The 16,598-nt window shown below is 49.2% G+C and overlaps 1 protein-coding gene across 16 annotated transcripts in view; it reads left to right on the top strand.

Annotated features, from left to right (window-relative positions):
• EIF4G3 (eukaryotic translation initiation factor 4 gamma 3) overlaps positions 1–16,598 on the top strand; it is a 151,040-nt gene that overhangs the window by 122,028 nt on the left and 12,414 nt on the right. For all 16 annotated transcript variants that reach the window (XM_030507928.1, XM_032920328.1, XM_030507940.1 and 13 more), the window contains 10 exons: positions 506–703; positions 2,129–2,275; positions 2,570–2,806; positions 5,420–5,524; positions 7,204–7,336; positions 8,353–8,447; positions 10,701–10,794; positions 11,050–11,167; positions 12,353–12,576; positions 13,868–13,983. In XM_030507928.1, coding sequence (XP_030363788.1) covers positions 506–703; positions 2,129–2,275; positions 2,570–2,806; positions 5,420–5,524; positions 7,204–7,336; positions 8,353–8,447; positions 10,701–10,794; positions 11,050–11,167; positions 12,353–12,576; positions 13,868–13,983 — 1,467 coding nt within the window. The remainder of the gene's footprint in view (positions 1–505; positions 704–2,128; positions 2,276–2,569; positions 2,807–5,419; positions 5,525–7,203; positions 7,337–8,352; positions 8,448–10,700; positions 10,795–11,049; positions 11,168–12,352; positions 12,577–13,867; positions 13,984–16,598) is intronic.

The following is a 16,598-nucleotide window of genomic DNA, read 5'->3' as shown; positions in this document are numbered from 1 at the left end:
CTCCTCTCCTCCATGGGGCAGCCACTCTGGGCAGAGGTGTTTGCCTGGTGGTCAGATTATAGTTAGTAGGCTAAATTGGGATAGTCTTGATGGACACAGGAATTCTGTTTTCAGGGTTAACAGCAGCGTTGTTGACCTCATTATCATTCTGGATAGGGAAAAAGGTGCCTTGAAGTAAATAAAGAAGTCGATAATCTCTGGTTGAGGGAGGAGGCCGCTCCCTGTTAGTTTATCTCATGGCTAAACTGATCCAAGAAGACACTTTCACTGGGTGGCAGCAAGAGCCTTGTGCCTCTGTTGTACATGAAACAAAAAGCACTTGGGCATTTCCAAAAACCCTGCCCACAGCCTTGGTCTTTGGTAGCTGAGTTAGAAGCGAAGCAGGATTGTGTGTGACTTCCTAGAAGTTCCCACATCTCCGTTCACCTTTGAGCTGCGTCCCAGCTCGTTTCTGAGAGGTATCTGTTTGACTTAGGCTTAAACTCACAGTTTTTCTGTCCTTCAGGAGCTGTTCCGCAAGGTACGAAGCATCTTGAACAAGCTGACGCCCCAGATGTTCAACCAGCTCATGAAGCAAGTGACAGACCTGACAGTAGACACAGAAGAGAGGCTGAAAGGAGTCATCGACCTGGTCTTCGAGAAGGCCATCGATGAACCGAGCTTCTCGGTGGCATATGCCAACATGTGCAGGTGTCTTGTAACGGTAAGAGCTGCCAGAGTCACACGGGAGATTCCTCTGCATGGGGATGTTCTGCACGTTATCCCCATGACCTGATGGGCAGTAACATCAGCGTGGCAAGAGCAGGGTTAAATCTTAGTTTCTGAACATCAATAAAAATCATTCACATGAGGGATTTCTTCTTCAGCATCCATTGGCCGTGCCTGCAGGCAGAGGGCTCTGCTTGGAGTGATGTGCTGGTTGGAGTTGAGGACACTTGGCTCTGCCTGCTCACAAGAGTCATATGCAACGAGTCATAGAATCACAGAATCCCATGTTGGAAGGAACCTCAAGGATTATCTGGTCCAACTTTTCTAGGCCAAGCATGACTTAGACTAGCTGGCCCAGCACCCTGTCCAGCATTGGGGAATCCACCACTTCCCTGGGGAGATTATTCCAGTGACTGATAGTTCTTATTGGGAAAATTCTTCTCGTGTCCAGTCGGAATCTCCCCAGGAGTAACTTGTGCCCATCACCCCTCGTCTTTTCTATGGGACTCCCAATAAAAAGAGAGTCTCCAGCTTCTTTGTAGTCACCCTTAAATATAGGAACAAGGGGGTAAGATCTCCTGTGAGACTTCTTTTCCCACGGCTGAACAAGCCCAGCTCTCTCAGCCTTTCCTCACACGGTTTCCTAGTCCTTGGATCATCTTTGTGGCCCTTCTCTGGACCCTCTCCAGCCTGTCCACAGGTGGGAGTCACGTTTGGAAAGTTCAGCTTCTGTCTCATTTCAAAGGAGAGCTCACAGGGGGCTGAGCTGAGCTTCAGACAGCTTGTTTCAGAGGGTGAATTTGAATCACAGAGTCAGAGAATTGTTTGGGTTGAAGGGACCTTAAAGCTCCTCCAGTTCCAACCCCCTGCCACGGGCAGGGACACCTTCCACTAGAGCAGGTTGCTCCAAGCCCCTGTGTCCAACCTGGCCTTGAACACTGCCAGGGATGGGGCAGCCACAGCTTCTCTGGGCACCCTGTGCCAGCGCCTCAGCACCCTCACAGGGAAGAGCTTCTGCCTTATATTCAACCTGAATCTCCCCATCTCAGTATCTGTGACAAAATGACCCCCTTCTGCCGCTGATCCTTCGTGGCACACAGCAAAGGAGCGCAGCTCCCGGGTCTGCAGCACAGAACAAGTGTGATTTTCAACAGTGTGTCTTTCTAAAGGATCCTGTGGATGTAAATGTAATTGTCTCTGGGCTGAGGTGGTGTCAGCCAAGGTCTGAGTGTGACTTTACATCTGAAATGTAAAGCTCCACTGGAAATCATGACACGATGCTCTGACATCCAGAGCCGTGCAGGGTTGTGCTGCCCAATATGAAGTGCATGACAAAGTGTGACGACGCCTCATAGGAAACCTTGCTCATATATAGAGTTTAGCCCTATTTCTGCTGATGTTTTCCTTCCTTGTCCTCCAGCTGAAGGTGCCCATGGCAGACAAACCCGGGAGCACGGTGAACTTCCGCAAGCTGCTGTTAAATCGCTGCCAGAAGGAGTTTGAAAAGGACAAGGCTGACGACGATGTCTTTGAAAAGAAGCAGAAAGAACTTGAAGCTGCAACCACTGTAAGTGGTATTTTCCCCATAAATTCTCAAGAGCTCCCTCTGAACATGATCTCTTTTGAAGAGGGAGTTGATGTGGGAAGAGTTTGGGAGTTGGGAGTTTCGTTCTGTCACTGTGGCTGAGCCTAACAAAAACAGTTTGCCTCGATCAGCAGGTTTAGACCAGCCTCTTTTGGGGTTTTAGGAGAAAAAGAGTAAAAAGGCACAACGACAACTATAATAAACATAAAACCGGACCTTTGAAGTGTTCTGTGCTCTGTGAACGTGGGTTTTTAGAGCTGTTTTTCTGTTATACAGCCAGAGGAGAAGACGCGGCTCCATGACGAGCTGGAAGAAGCCAAGGACAAAGCCCGACGGAGATCCATTGGGAATATAAAATTCATTGGTGAGCTTTTCAAACTGAAGATGCTGACGGAGGCTATCATGCATGACTGTGTGGTGAAGCTACTGAAGAACCATGATGAGGAGTCCCTCGAGTGCCTTTGCCGCCTCCTGACCACCATTGGCAAGGACCTGGACTTTGAGAAGGCAAAGGTAGGGCAGGACCAGGAGTGGGAGACGAAGCCTCGTGGGCAGGGATGGAAACATGGGTGTGGGGAGGGTTTATTTGAGGATTTATTTGGTTTTCCTTCAGGAATGGCAGTATGGCATGAGGAAGTCATCTGCTCTTGTGTGGATGTTTCATCATGACCTGGCCCTGCTCCCTTGTCTGTAACATTCTGGAGTGTTTTCAGCAGTGTTCTCCAGTTGTTGTTCCCAAATATTTCATCCAAACAGAGTCTAGAAAACTTTGGGTTTTGTTTCTTTACCATTGAAGGTTTATATTACCTACAAAATGCACCACTTTAATGCGTTTTTAGGGTTAAGTCTAAAAAAACCCCGCATTAACTGGCCTAACACCCCCCACCCCTGCATCCTGGTGGATGCATCATGTTGTGTCACCATCATTCCAGAGTGAAGCAACTGCAGCGCTCCATCCTCCTCCTCCCCATTTTCCAGCAAACATCTATGTAGCACGGAGCATTACACGCTCGACGAGCTCCTCCTGGCACAGACAATCTGCTTTTCCTTCCCCAAAGCCAGGCTTGGGATGAAACAGTACTCGGGGGTTTTGCCAGGAATCAGTCGGACTCAGCTCTGGAGCAAATGGAGCTGTAATTGCTTTCAGCTGCTCGGGAAGGGAGTTCCCTAACAGGGCTCTGGATTGCAGGGATCACAGTGGATCAATCCTGATCCTTATGGGGAAACAGCTTCCCAAACTGTTTTGTGTTGTAACCACACCAGTGCAGTTCTCCGCTGATCCCCCAGCTGAATACACTGCTAACACAGCAGCACACACGTCACTGATGCAGGTTTGAAAGTGCCAGGAGCAGTATTCAATTTCTCCACGTGCTTTGGGAAGAAAACAGGGTCTGACTTCTGAGCAGTAGCTGAGGTCATGCTGGATGGCTCCTGGATGCTGGTTTGGTCTTTGAGAGCACGGAAACGTGGTAGGCGCCAACATTTTGGCACACTGGCTCCTTCTGCAACCTGGAGCCGTGGCACCGCATGGCCCAGCGAGCGCAGGCAGGGAAGTGCTGGCAGATGTCGTGTTGCCCCTGTCCTGTCTTTGTGATTTCTTATTCCTATCAAGTGATAATCCGTTATTTGTTTTCTATTAGTGGGATAGATGTTTTATTACACGTTTTTATTGAAGCTGAAGTGTTAGTGAGCGTTATGATTAAAGCTCCTGGACAAAGTCCATGTTAAATATTTTCCCCGTCATTCCTAACGTTGGAAACATTTGCTCTTGAGCTGAAACTTTTCAAAGGCAAGGCCAGAACCAAATTTTAACAGGGTTTTTCTTGCTTGTTTAAGTGTAAGGGAAAGGGTTTGGCTACTTTTAGTGAGGGAGTGGGAAACGCTTTATAAAACCACCCTGAAACTTTGTTTAAAACAGCCAGAGCTCCATTTTGGAGTAAAAAGGCTTTTTGGAGCCTGACAGGTTAAATTTAGACCTTCTGGAGGCTTCTCTGAGGATACCAGTTTGATGTCTTAATGTGAACCCTTTTGCATTCCATCACATCGTGACTTCTTGGATGAGAAGGAGCTCATGGGATTTCACACTCACAGCTGAGCCCATTCAACAGGTTCCTGGTAGAGAGCAGCTTCTGCTGCACCTTCTCCTTCCTGACCCCATCTGAGCCAGTTCAGGGAGGCAAAGCATTGGAATGGTGTCTGCAGGGTTATGAGTTTCATCCCTGTTTAGTTTCCTGAGCCAGTTTTTCTCAGGCTGAGGTAGGGCAGGACTCCCCTTTTTGGCAGCAGGTAGCCAGCAGATCCACTTAGCTGTACTGTGAGAAAAACCACACTGGATGGCAGGTTCATCGTGTACAAAGCTCCTCATGACCCAGCTTCAGTGTGCGCTTGAGCCCAGAACCCCCCCGTGTGCTGGGCTGCACCCCCAGAGCGTGAGCAGCAGCTCAGGGAGGGGATCCTGCCCCTCTGCTGCGCTCTGGGGAGACCCCCCCTGCACTCCTGATCCAGCTCTGGGGCAACAGCACCAGAGGGACGTGGAGCTGCTGGAGCGAGGCCAGAGGAGGCCCCGGAGCTGCTGCGAGGGCTGGAGCAGCTCTGCTCTGGAGCCAGGCTGAGAGAGCTGGGCTGGGGCAGCCTGGAGAAGAGAAGGCTCCAGGGAGGCCTCACAGGTTGCCCAGAGAAGCTGTGGCTGCCCCATCCCTGGCAGTGTTCAAGGCCAGGTTGGACACAGGGGCTTGGAGCAACCTGCTCTAGTGGAAGGTGTCCCTGCCCGTGGCAGGGAGTTGGAACTGGAGGAGCTTTAAGGTCCCTCCCAACCTAAACTATTCCATGATTCTATGCAGAGGGTGTAGATTAATTGAGTAATTAAATACACAGAGAAAGAAGGTGCCAGATGAAGGAGGTGCCCACAGACTTGGTCTTCATTTCTTGCACATCCTGCACTGTGCACACTCAAATTCAAGCTGGGGGAACATATGAGACCCAACACTCACTCCTCTGGTGAGCAGCTCTGTGTCCCCAGATGTGTTTTTCTGACACAGAAATGCAGAACCTGCTCATTCCCTACCAGAGGGAGTATTTTTGTTTTCTTCAAGACTCACTGGTGATGATGATGTTTCTCTTGTGTAGCCTCGCATGGACCAGTATTTTAATCAGATGGAGAAGATTGTGAAAGAGAGGAAAACGTCTTCAAGGATTCGGTTCATGCTTCAGGATGTGATAGACCTTAGGCTGGTAGGTACCAACTCAAGTAAGTAAAAGAGCATGTTCCCTTTCATGTCCAGGCTGGAAGAGCTCTTCTGCAAGAGCAGGGATTTACAGTATGTACAGCAGCAGTGGGGTGTTAAGGGGAGATCTGTGCTCCTTATCCCAAAAGTCTGGCTGATTAAAGACAAGAAATCTCTCATATTGCCTTAACAAAGGCCAGCGTTGGTAGACGGGTGAACTGCTTGTGTCAGGTGCTTTGGTTCTGCTTGATTTCAGACACATGCCCACACTGGCTTCTCCTGCTGCTAGTGCAGCCCCATGGCAGCAGACACCCCCTGAGCTCTTGTCGCAGGAGAGGTTTTGGGTGGGTTTCCCCCACAGCATCCCCTGTGCCTCTCTGTGTCAGTCACATTGCTTCGCTGCCTTCGATTCCATGTGCTCTGGGTGTAACTGTTCCCTGCCAGCACTTGTGCTGATGGGACTGAATCACTCTGAGATGCGTCCCCCACAAGTGAGGGGGTGGTTGATGTGGCTGTAAAAGTGGTGAGGGCTCTTCCCCAAGGCAGTATGGATCTCCTTGGAAGCTGGTCCTATATTGCTGGCACAGCCACGTATCTGCTAGTTGTCTCCTGGCTGCGTTGTGCAGACAGAAGCAAATGGAATCTGCTCTGTCAGGATGTGACAGTGGTGGCTCCACACTAAACTCCATAAATCAATAATACCGTGGGGTAGACAAGTGCACCCACGGTGCAGATGGGGATTTGTCCATATTGTCATAAAACAGCAGTTTTGAACGTGGCCAAGGTGTTAAAGCTGGAGCCTTGTCCAGTGAAGGGTGTCTCCCTACCACGCAGTTGAGGATGTGACTGCAGGTTGCACAGACCAGCACCTGTAATGTCACCCCTGCAGGTGTGACAGCAGCTTTGAGCACAAGGCAACGCTTGACTCAAATCCTGAGCAGGTTTTACTTGTACCTCAACCAGCTGTTTTGAAGCTGGTTTGGGGTTTTGTGGAAGCTGAAGTCACCGTTTTGACTGCAGGGTACACAAAGATAGTTACCACAAAAGCTGTAATGAGGCTGTAGCAAGATCAAGGGACAGTCGGGTTAAGTGGGCATAGATGGATCTGTGCAGTGTGTGGTCAGATAGACACATCAAGCAGTGGAAGTGTTTTGTGGAGAGACAGCTCCACCTCTCTCTGCAGGATTCCTGTCTCAGCATCATCATCCAGGAGTGGCAAAGCACCATCTCCAGATAAAATGCAGTCACTTCTCACTGCTTTTTTTTCAGGGTTTCATTTTTTTATCTCGAGCTTGAAGGAAGGGCTTCAGCAAAGGGTGTCAGTAATAGAGAGTGACAGCAGCGTCCCTCTAGTCCTTCTCTTTCCTCTGATCCTAGAAAGACAGGAAAGCTGGGAATGTGCAGGATGCTGGGGGTTAAAATGTCCTGAACTCAGTCCTGCCTCTGCAGAGTCAGGTCTTCACTGCAGCCTCCACTCTCCACCAAAACACCTACCACAGTGTCCATACCAGAGCACATAGCTTTGACCTGTGGTGCTGGATAACCACATCCACAACATGACCCCAGTCTCTCCTGAACTGCCCCTCCAAGACATGACAAGGGTGATGCCTCGTTTGCAGTGTAAAACACCCTGTTCACGATGCTCCCCTGGAAGTGTGTCTGAGCACGTGTTTGCTTCTTCCCCAGTGCAACTGGGTGTCACGGAGAGCAGACCAGGGCCCCAAGACCATCGAGCAGATTCATAAAGAAGCCAAGATTGAAGAGCAGGAGGAGCAGAGGAAGGTCCAACAACTCATGACCAAAGAGAAGAGGAGACCGGGTAAGTACAAGCCAAGCTGGCTGCTCCTTTCACTCTTTTCCCATCCAGTGGCCCTAGAGGGAATCCCACATAACAGAAAAAAATCTGATTTTTTCCTTAGTGTATAAAGTGAAGGGAATTGAGGCCTGATTGTGGCTGAGGCTGGAGAAGGAACAGACTTGCTAGGGACTGGCTGTGTGGATTTTTCAGGGGCAAATCCCTTGGGTAAAAAATAAACAATCACAGGCCAATAGTGCTTAAGTTTCACATTCATGCAAACCATATTTGATCTGGGGTCAGGCTGCCAGGAATCTGTTTTAACAAGTTAGGGCGCAGGAGCCAGATTTGCCATCCATTCTTGCATACAGCAGAATCCAATTTCAAGAGAATAGCATCTAATTCCAAGAGCAACCATGTTGTCTTTAGCTGTTAGAGTTGTGAGCTGTTAACTCAGCGGGAGAAAGTGTCTTGGAATTACCTTAAATTGCCACCAGCCCTCAAGGCTGGCACTACCTGCAGGAGAATGGGGGGGATTAGGCTTCAATCACCCTAAAACTGACATCAGGAGAAGGGAGGGACTCGGGACTGCCCAAGGGGTTCTGTGTCTACACGAGCCCAGCGCTGCTGAAACCTGTGCAACAAGTGGGGTTGGGTTTGGGTTAGCAAAGGCGTGTGGTCTGCTCCTTTGGTGAGCTTGTGAATGCACCGTGTGCAGCCACATCCAGATCACAGGAACAGATACTGAGAAACCTGACCAGGAAGAATCACAACCAAAACCACCCCTTGCAAACAGCGAGATCTTTTATGTCAAAGCTGTTTTATAATAGTGAAGTCAAGCAAGCTGGCTGCATCATCTTACTCCAGAGAAACACTCCCAAAAGATGTGATTTCTGCACAGAATTGTGCTGGGGCTGAGCAGAACTGGGCCATCTCCTTCTCCTCCTCCTGCTGAACCTGGAGGCGATGGTCCTTGTCCCCCCGGGCGCTGCTGGAGCCACAGGGATGAGCTCAGGGTGTTTGTGTTTGTTGTCTGTCAGGTGTCCAGCGGGTCGATGAAGGCGGTTGGAACACTGTGCAGGGGGCAAAGAACAGCAGAGTGCTGGACCCCACCAAGTTCCTTAAAATCACCAAGGTAGGTGCCAGCACGAGGCTCGTTCAGAGCAACAAACATGCCGAGGTCTTGTCTTATTGTGTGTGTCTGTCTGGAAAAGATCAACACAGTGTTTACAGGTCAAAACTTGGGTTTGGGGATGTTTTATGTCCCTTGAGTTAATCCTGTGCCTAAATAAAGCACAGAAGAAGACTCTGTTGTCTCCTGAGTATTCCTGTTCTGTTTGTTGTGAGGGAAAGGAGTACACACACACTTTTTCTCAGGTTCTGGCATCCTTTTACTGACCCAGAAGTTCTCTTCGTTGGTAAATCTGTGTTTTATTAAATGATTAAAAAGAACATGAGTCGGGATATTGTGTGTGATGATGCATCACATCATGTGGCTGATGCAGGAGGGGTTTCAGGCGCCTGCCTGGCAGAAATCCTTTGCTGCCTCAAGTTCTGAAGGCCCTATTCTGACACTGCAACTTAGCAGAATGAGGATGCCACATTCAATGTGAAAACATGATGTTCCTGACGTGGCAGTGCTCCAGGCTTGACAGGTTCAAGCAGTACAAGAAGAGCTGTGTCCGCTTTTATGGTGTTCCTGGACTTGTGTGTGGCGCAGTTGCATCCCACAGTATGTGATAAACTTTCACACCCATCCTCCAGATGAGCATTTCCCTGTGTTTTTACCATCAGAGTAGTACTTTGGGAACATTTATTTCAGGCTGCAGGTCAGGCAAGCTTGGAGATGTCTTTTTTGATGATCTCCAGAGCAGCTTTGGCTGTTCTCACCAAGAGCTCCGGCCTTCCCATAAATCAGGGTGATTCCTAGACATTCCCTGTCCTAATTAATGTCACTCTCCCTAAGTTTTACTCTCAGTGCCTGGGTGAGAAAAAGAGCTGTAAAGCGGAATCGGGACAGGCTGCAGCCCTTCTGCAGATCAAACTCAGTTTGTTCCTTGTGAGAGTCATAAAACAGGCTCCAAAACTCAGTTAGCACGAGGGATTCAGGCTGCTTCTGTCTGGGCTTACAGCTCATCTGGGCAAAGCCCTTCTGCTCCTTTTAGTACAGCTGCAGTACAAGCAGAGCGAGCTCCACAGCAGTTGGGTTGTCAGAGGAGAGGGGAGCTCGTACAAAGAGATCTGCAGGGTCACAACCTCCTTGTCAATACATTCACCTACAGAGCATTGTAAAATCAATGTTCTCTTTTTGTTGGACACTACTTTTTCCCTCCAAGTTCTGCAGCCTTGTCATTCTTGTCATTCTTCACCCTCTGAATTCTGTTTGTCACTGTGCAGATTCCCCCCAAAGCCGTGGCTGGTGGTGGAGCAGACAGCAGAACTGTTTAACTTGTCACCAACAAACTGAGCATCTTCCCAGTACTGATGTCCTGTGCTTTTTCCTCGTTACTGGACTTCAGAGTTCCCAATAAAAAGAAGCTCCTGGGAATGTCTTTCAGTGACACTGTGGAAAGGCTGTTTGTGATCCCTTTGTTGTCCGTGTCCTCTGTCTTTGGGTAGGGTTTGGTCTCCCAACGTGACTCAGAAAGTTTGGTAATAAGTTTCCCTCCTCTGGAACTCAGTAACAGAATTTATACTGAGTTTGAGGGTTACAGAGTGGGAGACCAGGTTTAGTGCTTGGCCTTTCATCTTCTTGGAAGATGCTCATAGTAGTGAGCCAACAACCCTTGGGGTATGACAGATGGCCTGTTCATTTAAGTCCTTTAAGTTTCATTCCTTCTGCTCTTTCTTTGTCTGCATTGGAAGATCCATTTGCACAAAGAACGGTATTAATGTCCATCCAAAGCCAAAAAAGGTTCTTCAAACATTGGTCAGTTACAGTTTACCATGCACTGATGGGATATGCTGCAATGTTGCCTTTCACAGACCACCAAAAAGGGATAAATCATAGAATCATAGAATGGTTAGGGTTGGAAAGGAACTGAAGATCATCAGCACTGCAAAGAGGGAGAGAAATCCAGTGGAAGTGTTCAGCAGAAGGATAGCTGTGACCACTTAGCATGGTCTGTGCTTCTCATTGCCAGGTTGGATGGGGCTTGGAGCAACCTGCTCTGATGGAAGGTGTCCCTGCCCATGGCACGGGGTTGGAACTGGATGAGCTTTAAGGTCCTTTCCAACACAAACCAGTCTGGGATTCCATGATTGATTCCAAACCTATGTTAAAAGCATTTTTGTATTCACAAGACAGGGATTGTTGCCAAAAACATGCCCATTTGTAGTTAAGATGTACAATCAGCCTGGTAATGGGGTGTCTTGATGTGTTTTACAGCCCACAATAGATGAGAAGATTCAGCTTGTGCCTAAAGCCCAGCTGGGCAGCTGGGGAAAGGGCAGCAGTGGTGGAGCGAAGACAAGCGAGATGGGTGAGTCCGACAGGCCCTCGCCCTCCGTGGTGCTACCAGCCACCCTGCCAGGGGTGGGCTTGGGTGGGAATGCTCATGACCACGTGTGACTGCCTGACAAGGGGGTGGAAGCGGAACAGGACCAGCCTTTTCCCTTCAATTCTCTCCCCATCACTCCAAAACCAGCTATTGCTTAAATGACGTTGTGATGCCAAGGTGTGAGCGGCTGCTGACCTTGTCATCGCTCTTCTCTGTGTTGTCTTTACAACCTCCCAGACTCCTTACGACCAAGTGCCACGAGTTTGAACAGGTTTTCTGCGCTGCAGCCTCCAGTGTCATCTGTATCTGCCTCATCTCCATCTTCAGAACTAGATTCTCGCAGGGCCTTAACTAGGTAAGTGTCAGCCCAGCAATGACTTCCCTTTCTGCTGTCTGCACACTGGTGCTTTTCTCTTGCTGCTCTCTCTAGTTACCAGCACACAGAAAGAAGAGTATTTCATTGAGTTTCCAGGGCTGGCTGGGTTTTTCCCCGCCCTGCTGTGTACTTTGAATTATCTTAAAACATTTTATAACATAGGAGAGACAGGTGGTGTTATTTTTTAAAGCCATTACAGTGAATGTTTTTATTTCCCCTTTTGGTCACCCTTCATCTAAGGCTTCGTTCACTGGTAGTTTATCACGGGTTAAAAACCCTTCAGGTAAAATGTTGCAGTAAATAGGTGTGCAGGTAAGGTCAGCCAGGTCAGTAGGTTTATTTAGCCAGAAAAAACATGCCTAAAACCTTGCAGAAATTTAGGAGGGCTCCTGAAACACTCTGGCTGCATCCGACCCTTCCCAGTTGGTGTGACCAAACCTGCCCATGCTGCCACATCATGCAGGGTTCTCACACCTAATCCCATCAGGGCTGCACCTGCTCCAGCCTGGAGCATGAAACATGTATTAACTCTCAATAATTTATTGACTCCAGACACAGTTTATAAATGTACAGTTCATTTACAATGTCTTTGTCCTCCCAGTACACACGAGCTGCTGGGCTGTTTTCTTGGGTTAGTGCCTCTGATGTTTTCCCTCCTATTCCACCTAAAACTCCGACTTAGCTGGAAATTTTCCATTCTTGAATCGTTTTGCCCATCTTATTCATTAACACAGTAATTTATAGGACAGATCCTTGTGTTATGCTGCTGGTAGCCTTCACTGTTTGGAAGCTATTTTTCAATAAATGGGTGAAGACCACACCACTCACACCATTTGATAGTAAAACACTGTTATAAAATCCCCCACTGCATGTATCAAAGGGGTGCTGTAAGGATGTTGTTGCTTTTCCATGTGTTCTCTGGGCTCTGCCGGTCCACTCTGTGGGTGTTTGTGTTTGTCCATCTCTGAGACCTGAGTTTATTTTGATTATATTCTGTGTAACTACAACTGTAAAACATTGAGACAAGAATCCTGCTGGGTTCAGGTGTGGGTTTTTTCCCTGCAGTTCTCTAAAGCTCTCCAGTATCTTGTCCAACGTTTCAGCACTGTGAGCAGGGGTTACTCGTACCACAACCTTTAAGCAGACATGGTTTTTGTTCCGCAGTCGCGGGAGCACGGGCAGGGAGAAGAACGACAAACCTCTGCCGCCTTCCCTCTCCCGTCCCAACACCTTCCTGCGGGGCAGCAGCAGTAAAGAGCTGCTGCTCGACAATCAGGCACAGGAGGAGCAGCGGAGGGAGATGCTGGAGACAGTGAAGCAGTTGACAGGGGGCATGGAAATGGATAGAAACAGCACAGAGGCAGAGAGGAACAAAGCCAAGGAATCTGGTAAGTGCTGTTCCATACTCAGGGAATCTTGCTGACTGTGTGAAAAGGCCTAAGGGATAATCTATCAGAAAAAGTGGCAGTGGTGTGAATGTTATTGATGGGCTGTGGTCAATGGGATGAGGTTCAACAAGGCAAAGTGCCGAGTCCTGCACTTGGGCCACAGCAACCCCCTGCAACGCTCCAGGCTTGGGGCAGAGCGGCTGGAAACTGCTCATGGAACAGGACCTGGGGGTGCTGATTGATGGAGCCAAACATGAGCAGCTTGTGCCCAGGCAGCCAAGAAGCCGCCAGCATCCTGGCCTGTACCAGCACCAGTGTGGCAGCAGGGCCAGGGCAGTGACTGTCCCCCTGTGCTGGGCACTGGTGAGGCTGCACCTTGAATCCTGTGTCAGTTCTGGGCCCCTCACTGCAAGAGAGACATTGAGGTGCTGGAGCGGGGCCAGAGAAGGGAACGGAGCTGGTGCAGGGCCTGGAGCACAAGTGTGATGAGGAACGGCTGAGGGACCTGGGGGGGTTTAGTGTGGAGAAGAGAAGGCTCAGGGGGGACCTTATCGCTCTCTCCAACTGCCTGACAGGAGGATGGAGCCAGGAGGGGGCTGGTCTCTGCTCCCAAGGAACAAGGGATGGGACAAGAGGAAACGGCCTCAAGCTGCACCAGGGGAGGTTTAGATGGAGCTGAGGAACAATTCCTTCCCCAGAGGGTGCTCAGGCATTGGAACAGGCTGCCCAGGGCAGTGCTGGAGTCACCGTCCCTGCAAGTGTTCAGACACCGTGTAGCCGAGGCCTCAGTGCCATGGGTTAGTGGTGGCCTTGGCAGGGCTGGAGAATGGTTGGACTTGATGATCTTAAAGGTCTTTTCCAACCTCATGATTCCACAATTCTGTTGGCCCACAGCGACATGTGGTCAGGCTGCAGTCGCTGTGATCTGCCTCCCAGACGTCTGTAACACAGCTGATTCACATAGGCCTTGGCATCATCTCCTCTTATCGACTCATCCTTAGGATTCATTGGAGCCAAAAGGCTGAAAGTACTAACAAACACTGCGCCACAGCATTGAGGGTGTTGTAACCTGTGTCGCTGCTGCTGCGTCTTTGTGAGATGGTTGAATTATAGAAATACTGATAGTTCATATGGGGGGATATGTAACCAAGAGGGAAGTGAGCTGTGCCTGATGATGGGACAGGGAACACCCCTGCTCTGGTGACTTTTAAGGATGTTGTCGCAAAATGATGCCGATTTTCCTTTTCCATATGTGGTTTCTTTTTTTTTTTTTGTCTTGTATTTCTACCAGCCAAGCCAGAAGCTTCTCCAGCTCCAGCACAAGAAAAGCTTTCGCTATCAGAAGAGGAAATAGAGAGAAAATGCAAATCTATCATTGATGAGTTCTTGCATATTAATGATTTCAAGGTAAGCAAAATGAAAACCTCCCGTAGCAGAAAGGTCTGTGGGACCAGAGTATGTTTTTCCCCTCTACTCCACTCTGGGGAGACCCCCCCTGCAGTCCTGATCCAGCTCTGGGACAGCAGCACAAGAGGGACGTGGAGCTGCTGGAGCGAGGCCAGAGGAGGCCCCGGAGCTGCTGCGAGGGCTGGAGCAGCTCTGCTCTGGAGCCAGGCTGAGAGAGCTGGGCTGGGGCAGCCTGGAGAAGAGAATGCTCCTGAAGGGGACACCTTAGAGCAGCTCCAGGGCCTAAAGGGGCTCCAGGAAACCTGGAGAGGGGCTTTGGACAAGGGCCTGTAGGGACAGGCCAAGGGGAATGGCTTTAACCTGCCAGAGGGGAGATTGAGATGAGCTCTGAGGCAGAAGTTCTTCCCTGTGAGGGTGCTGAGGCGCTGGCACAGGGTGCCCAGAGAAGCTGTGGCTGCCCCATCCCTGGCAGTGTTCAAGGCCAGGTTGGACACAGGGGCTTGGAGCAACCTGCTCTAGTGGAAGGTGTCCCTGCCCGTGGCAGGGGGTTGGAGCTGGAGGAGCTTTAAGGTCCCTTCCAACCCAAACCAGTCTGGGATTCTATGATTCTCGCCCAGAACCATGCCTTTCTAAGCACCCAGCTCACACAGATCTCGCAGAAGCGATGGGGTCAGTCAAAATCCAAGCAGGAGCAGCAGCTCCATGAGTGTTTTTAGGAAGGTTGTCTCCTCAGCTTGTTTCCTGCCCTGCCTGGTAGTAGGAAAAATAACCCAGTTTGTGTGTGCTAAGTAGCAAGATGAATGTGTATCTGCCAGGAATCACTGAGCAGCTCCACAATAACAGCAATTTTGGAAGCAGGAAAGCTAATGGGAAAATAAACTGAGGTTTTCATTCAGTTATCAAAGCATGTGCTGCTCTGGTCTGGAGGCAGATAAAGCAATGCTAAATATTGAACAAACCACTCCAGAGTATTTTTAATAAACATTGAAAATTACTGAGCAGCTGTCAGCATCTCTGAGATACAGGTTGAAATGTTGTTTCCCCTGTAAATGGGTTTTAGCTTGTCCAGGGACTTCGCAAGAAGTTACGTTGGCTGCAGAGCTGATTGGTTTGATCTTGGGCTGAAATGAATTTAAGAACCTGCCAAGTTTGAAAGAGCAGCACTGGGGAGTTCTGCTTTGGCACCATTAGAGCAAAGTTGCTGCTTCCACTTCATAGGGCTTCCAGTTAAAATAGGAAAAAGGAATATTCTTATGGGTTGGGTTGGGTTCACATCTAGTTTTCAGGAGAAATGATTAAATCCTATTTAGGAGAGGAAAAAAAACACACTTTGATTTGCAGTGTCCTGCAGCACGCTGTGCTGGCAGCTCGGTCAGGAGGAGTCGGGGCTGTTGGCAAAGGAGCTCCTGGTCCTTCTTGGTTTTGTGATGGACTTAACGGCCTGATCCCTGGATGTATCTGAAGGGAGCTGCAAGGATGCTGGAGAGGGACTCTTCATCAAGGGCTGTAGGGACAGGACAAGGGGTGATGGGTTCAAATCGAAACATGGGATGTTCAGGTTAGATATAAGGCAGAAGCTCTTCCCTGTGAGGGTGCTGAGGCGCTGGCACAGGGTGCCCAGAGAAGCTGTGGCTGCCCCATCCCTGGCAGTGTTCAAGGCCAGGTTGGACACAGGGGCTTGGAGCAACCTGCTCTAGTGGAAGGTGTCCCTGCCCGTGGCAGGGGTTGGAACTGGATGAGCATTAAGGTCCTTTCAACCCAAACCAGGCTGGGATTCTATGTCCAGGGCAAAGGGGCTGCTTTGGTTTCTCTGCTTGCAAATACAAGGACATATTTTTATGGCTGGCTGGGAATCGAGGTGAATTGTATTAGACGAGTGATGTCTGGTTGAAAAAGGTACATCAGATTGAGGTGGCTTGTTTGCATTAGGGGGTTACATAGTAACTGTAAATTCTTAACGTGCTTCAAATGCAGCCTGCGACAAAGGTTCTGACTAATTAAGCTTAAGGCCATAAATGGATGTTTTGGTGCTGTACATCGCAGAGGAATAGCTGATTCTCATGAGTTTAGCATTCTGTATTTAACCTCTCTGTAAGTTAAAACCACTGAGCTGTCTGCTAGTGCCTGGTGACAGCACTGGTGACCCACCCAGCGGCACGTTCACTTCTGTCCTGGATACACTGGGATCCACCAGGCACATCTGATGGAAGAGATAGGAGTGTGTGGTCCAGGACCGCTGGGCTTGTGACATGCAGAAAAAGCCACTCAGGGCCTGCAGAAATGCATCTGGAGCTGCCAGTTCTTGATAACTAAAGGCATAACCTAAGATGAAGAGCAAATGTCTTTGGGAAGCGTGTTGAGATCCATTGGGTGACACCTAGGTGAGTGGAGGATCTTTGCTGATGACAGCGGAGATTTCTCAGTGTGACATTGATGCTCCTCTGAAAGTCCCCGTTGAAGTGTTTTATTTGCTTAGGTTACAAAATGTACTTGCCAGAAAGTAGAAGCTTTAGACAGGGTAAATCTTCCTCCAGGTGCTCTCCACCTATTTGCTTCTTTACATAAAGTGGGTTTGTACACAGGTATTTCTATATCAAACAGATCAGTACAGAACC

This window comes from Strigops habroptila, chromosome 16 (assembly GCF_004027225.2).
Source record: "Strigops habroptila isolate Jane chromosome 16, bStrHab1.2.pri, whole genome shotgun sequence".
NCBI lineage: Eukaryota > Metazoa > Chordata > Aves > Psittaciformes > Psittacidae > Strigops > Strigops habroptila.
Note: the sequence above shows the minus strand (reverse complement) of the source record. Positions and strands in the feature narration are given on the sequence as shown.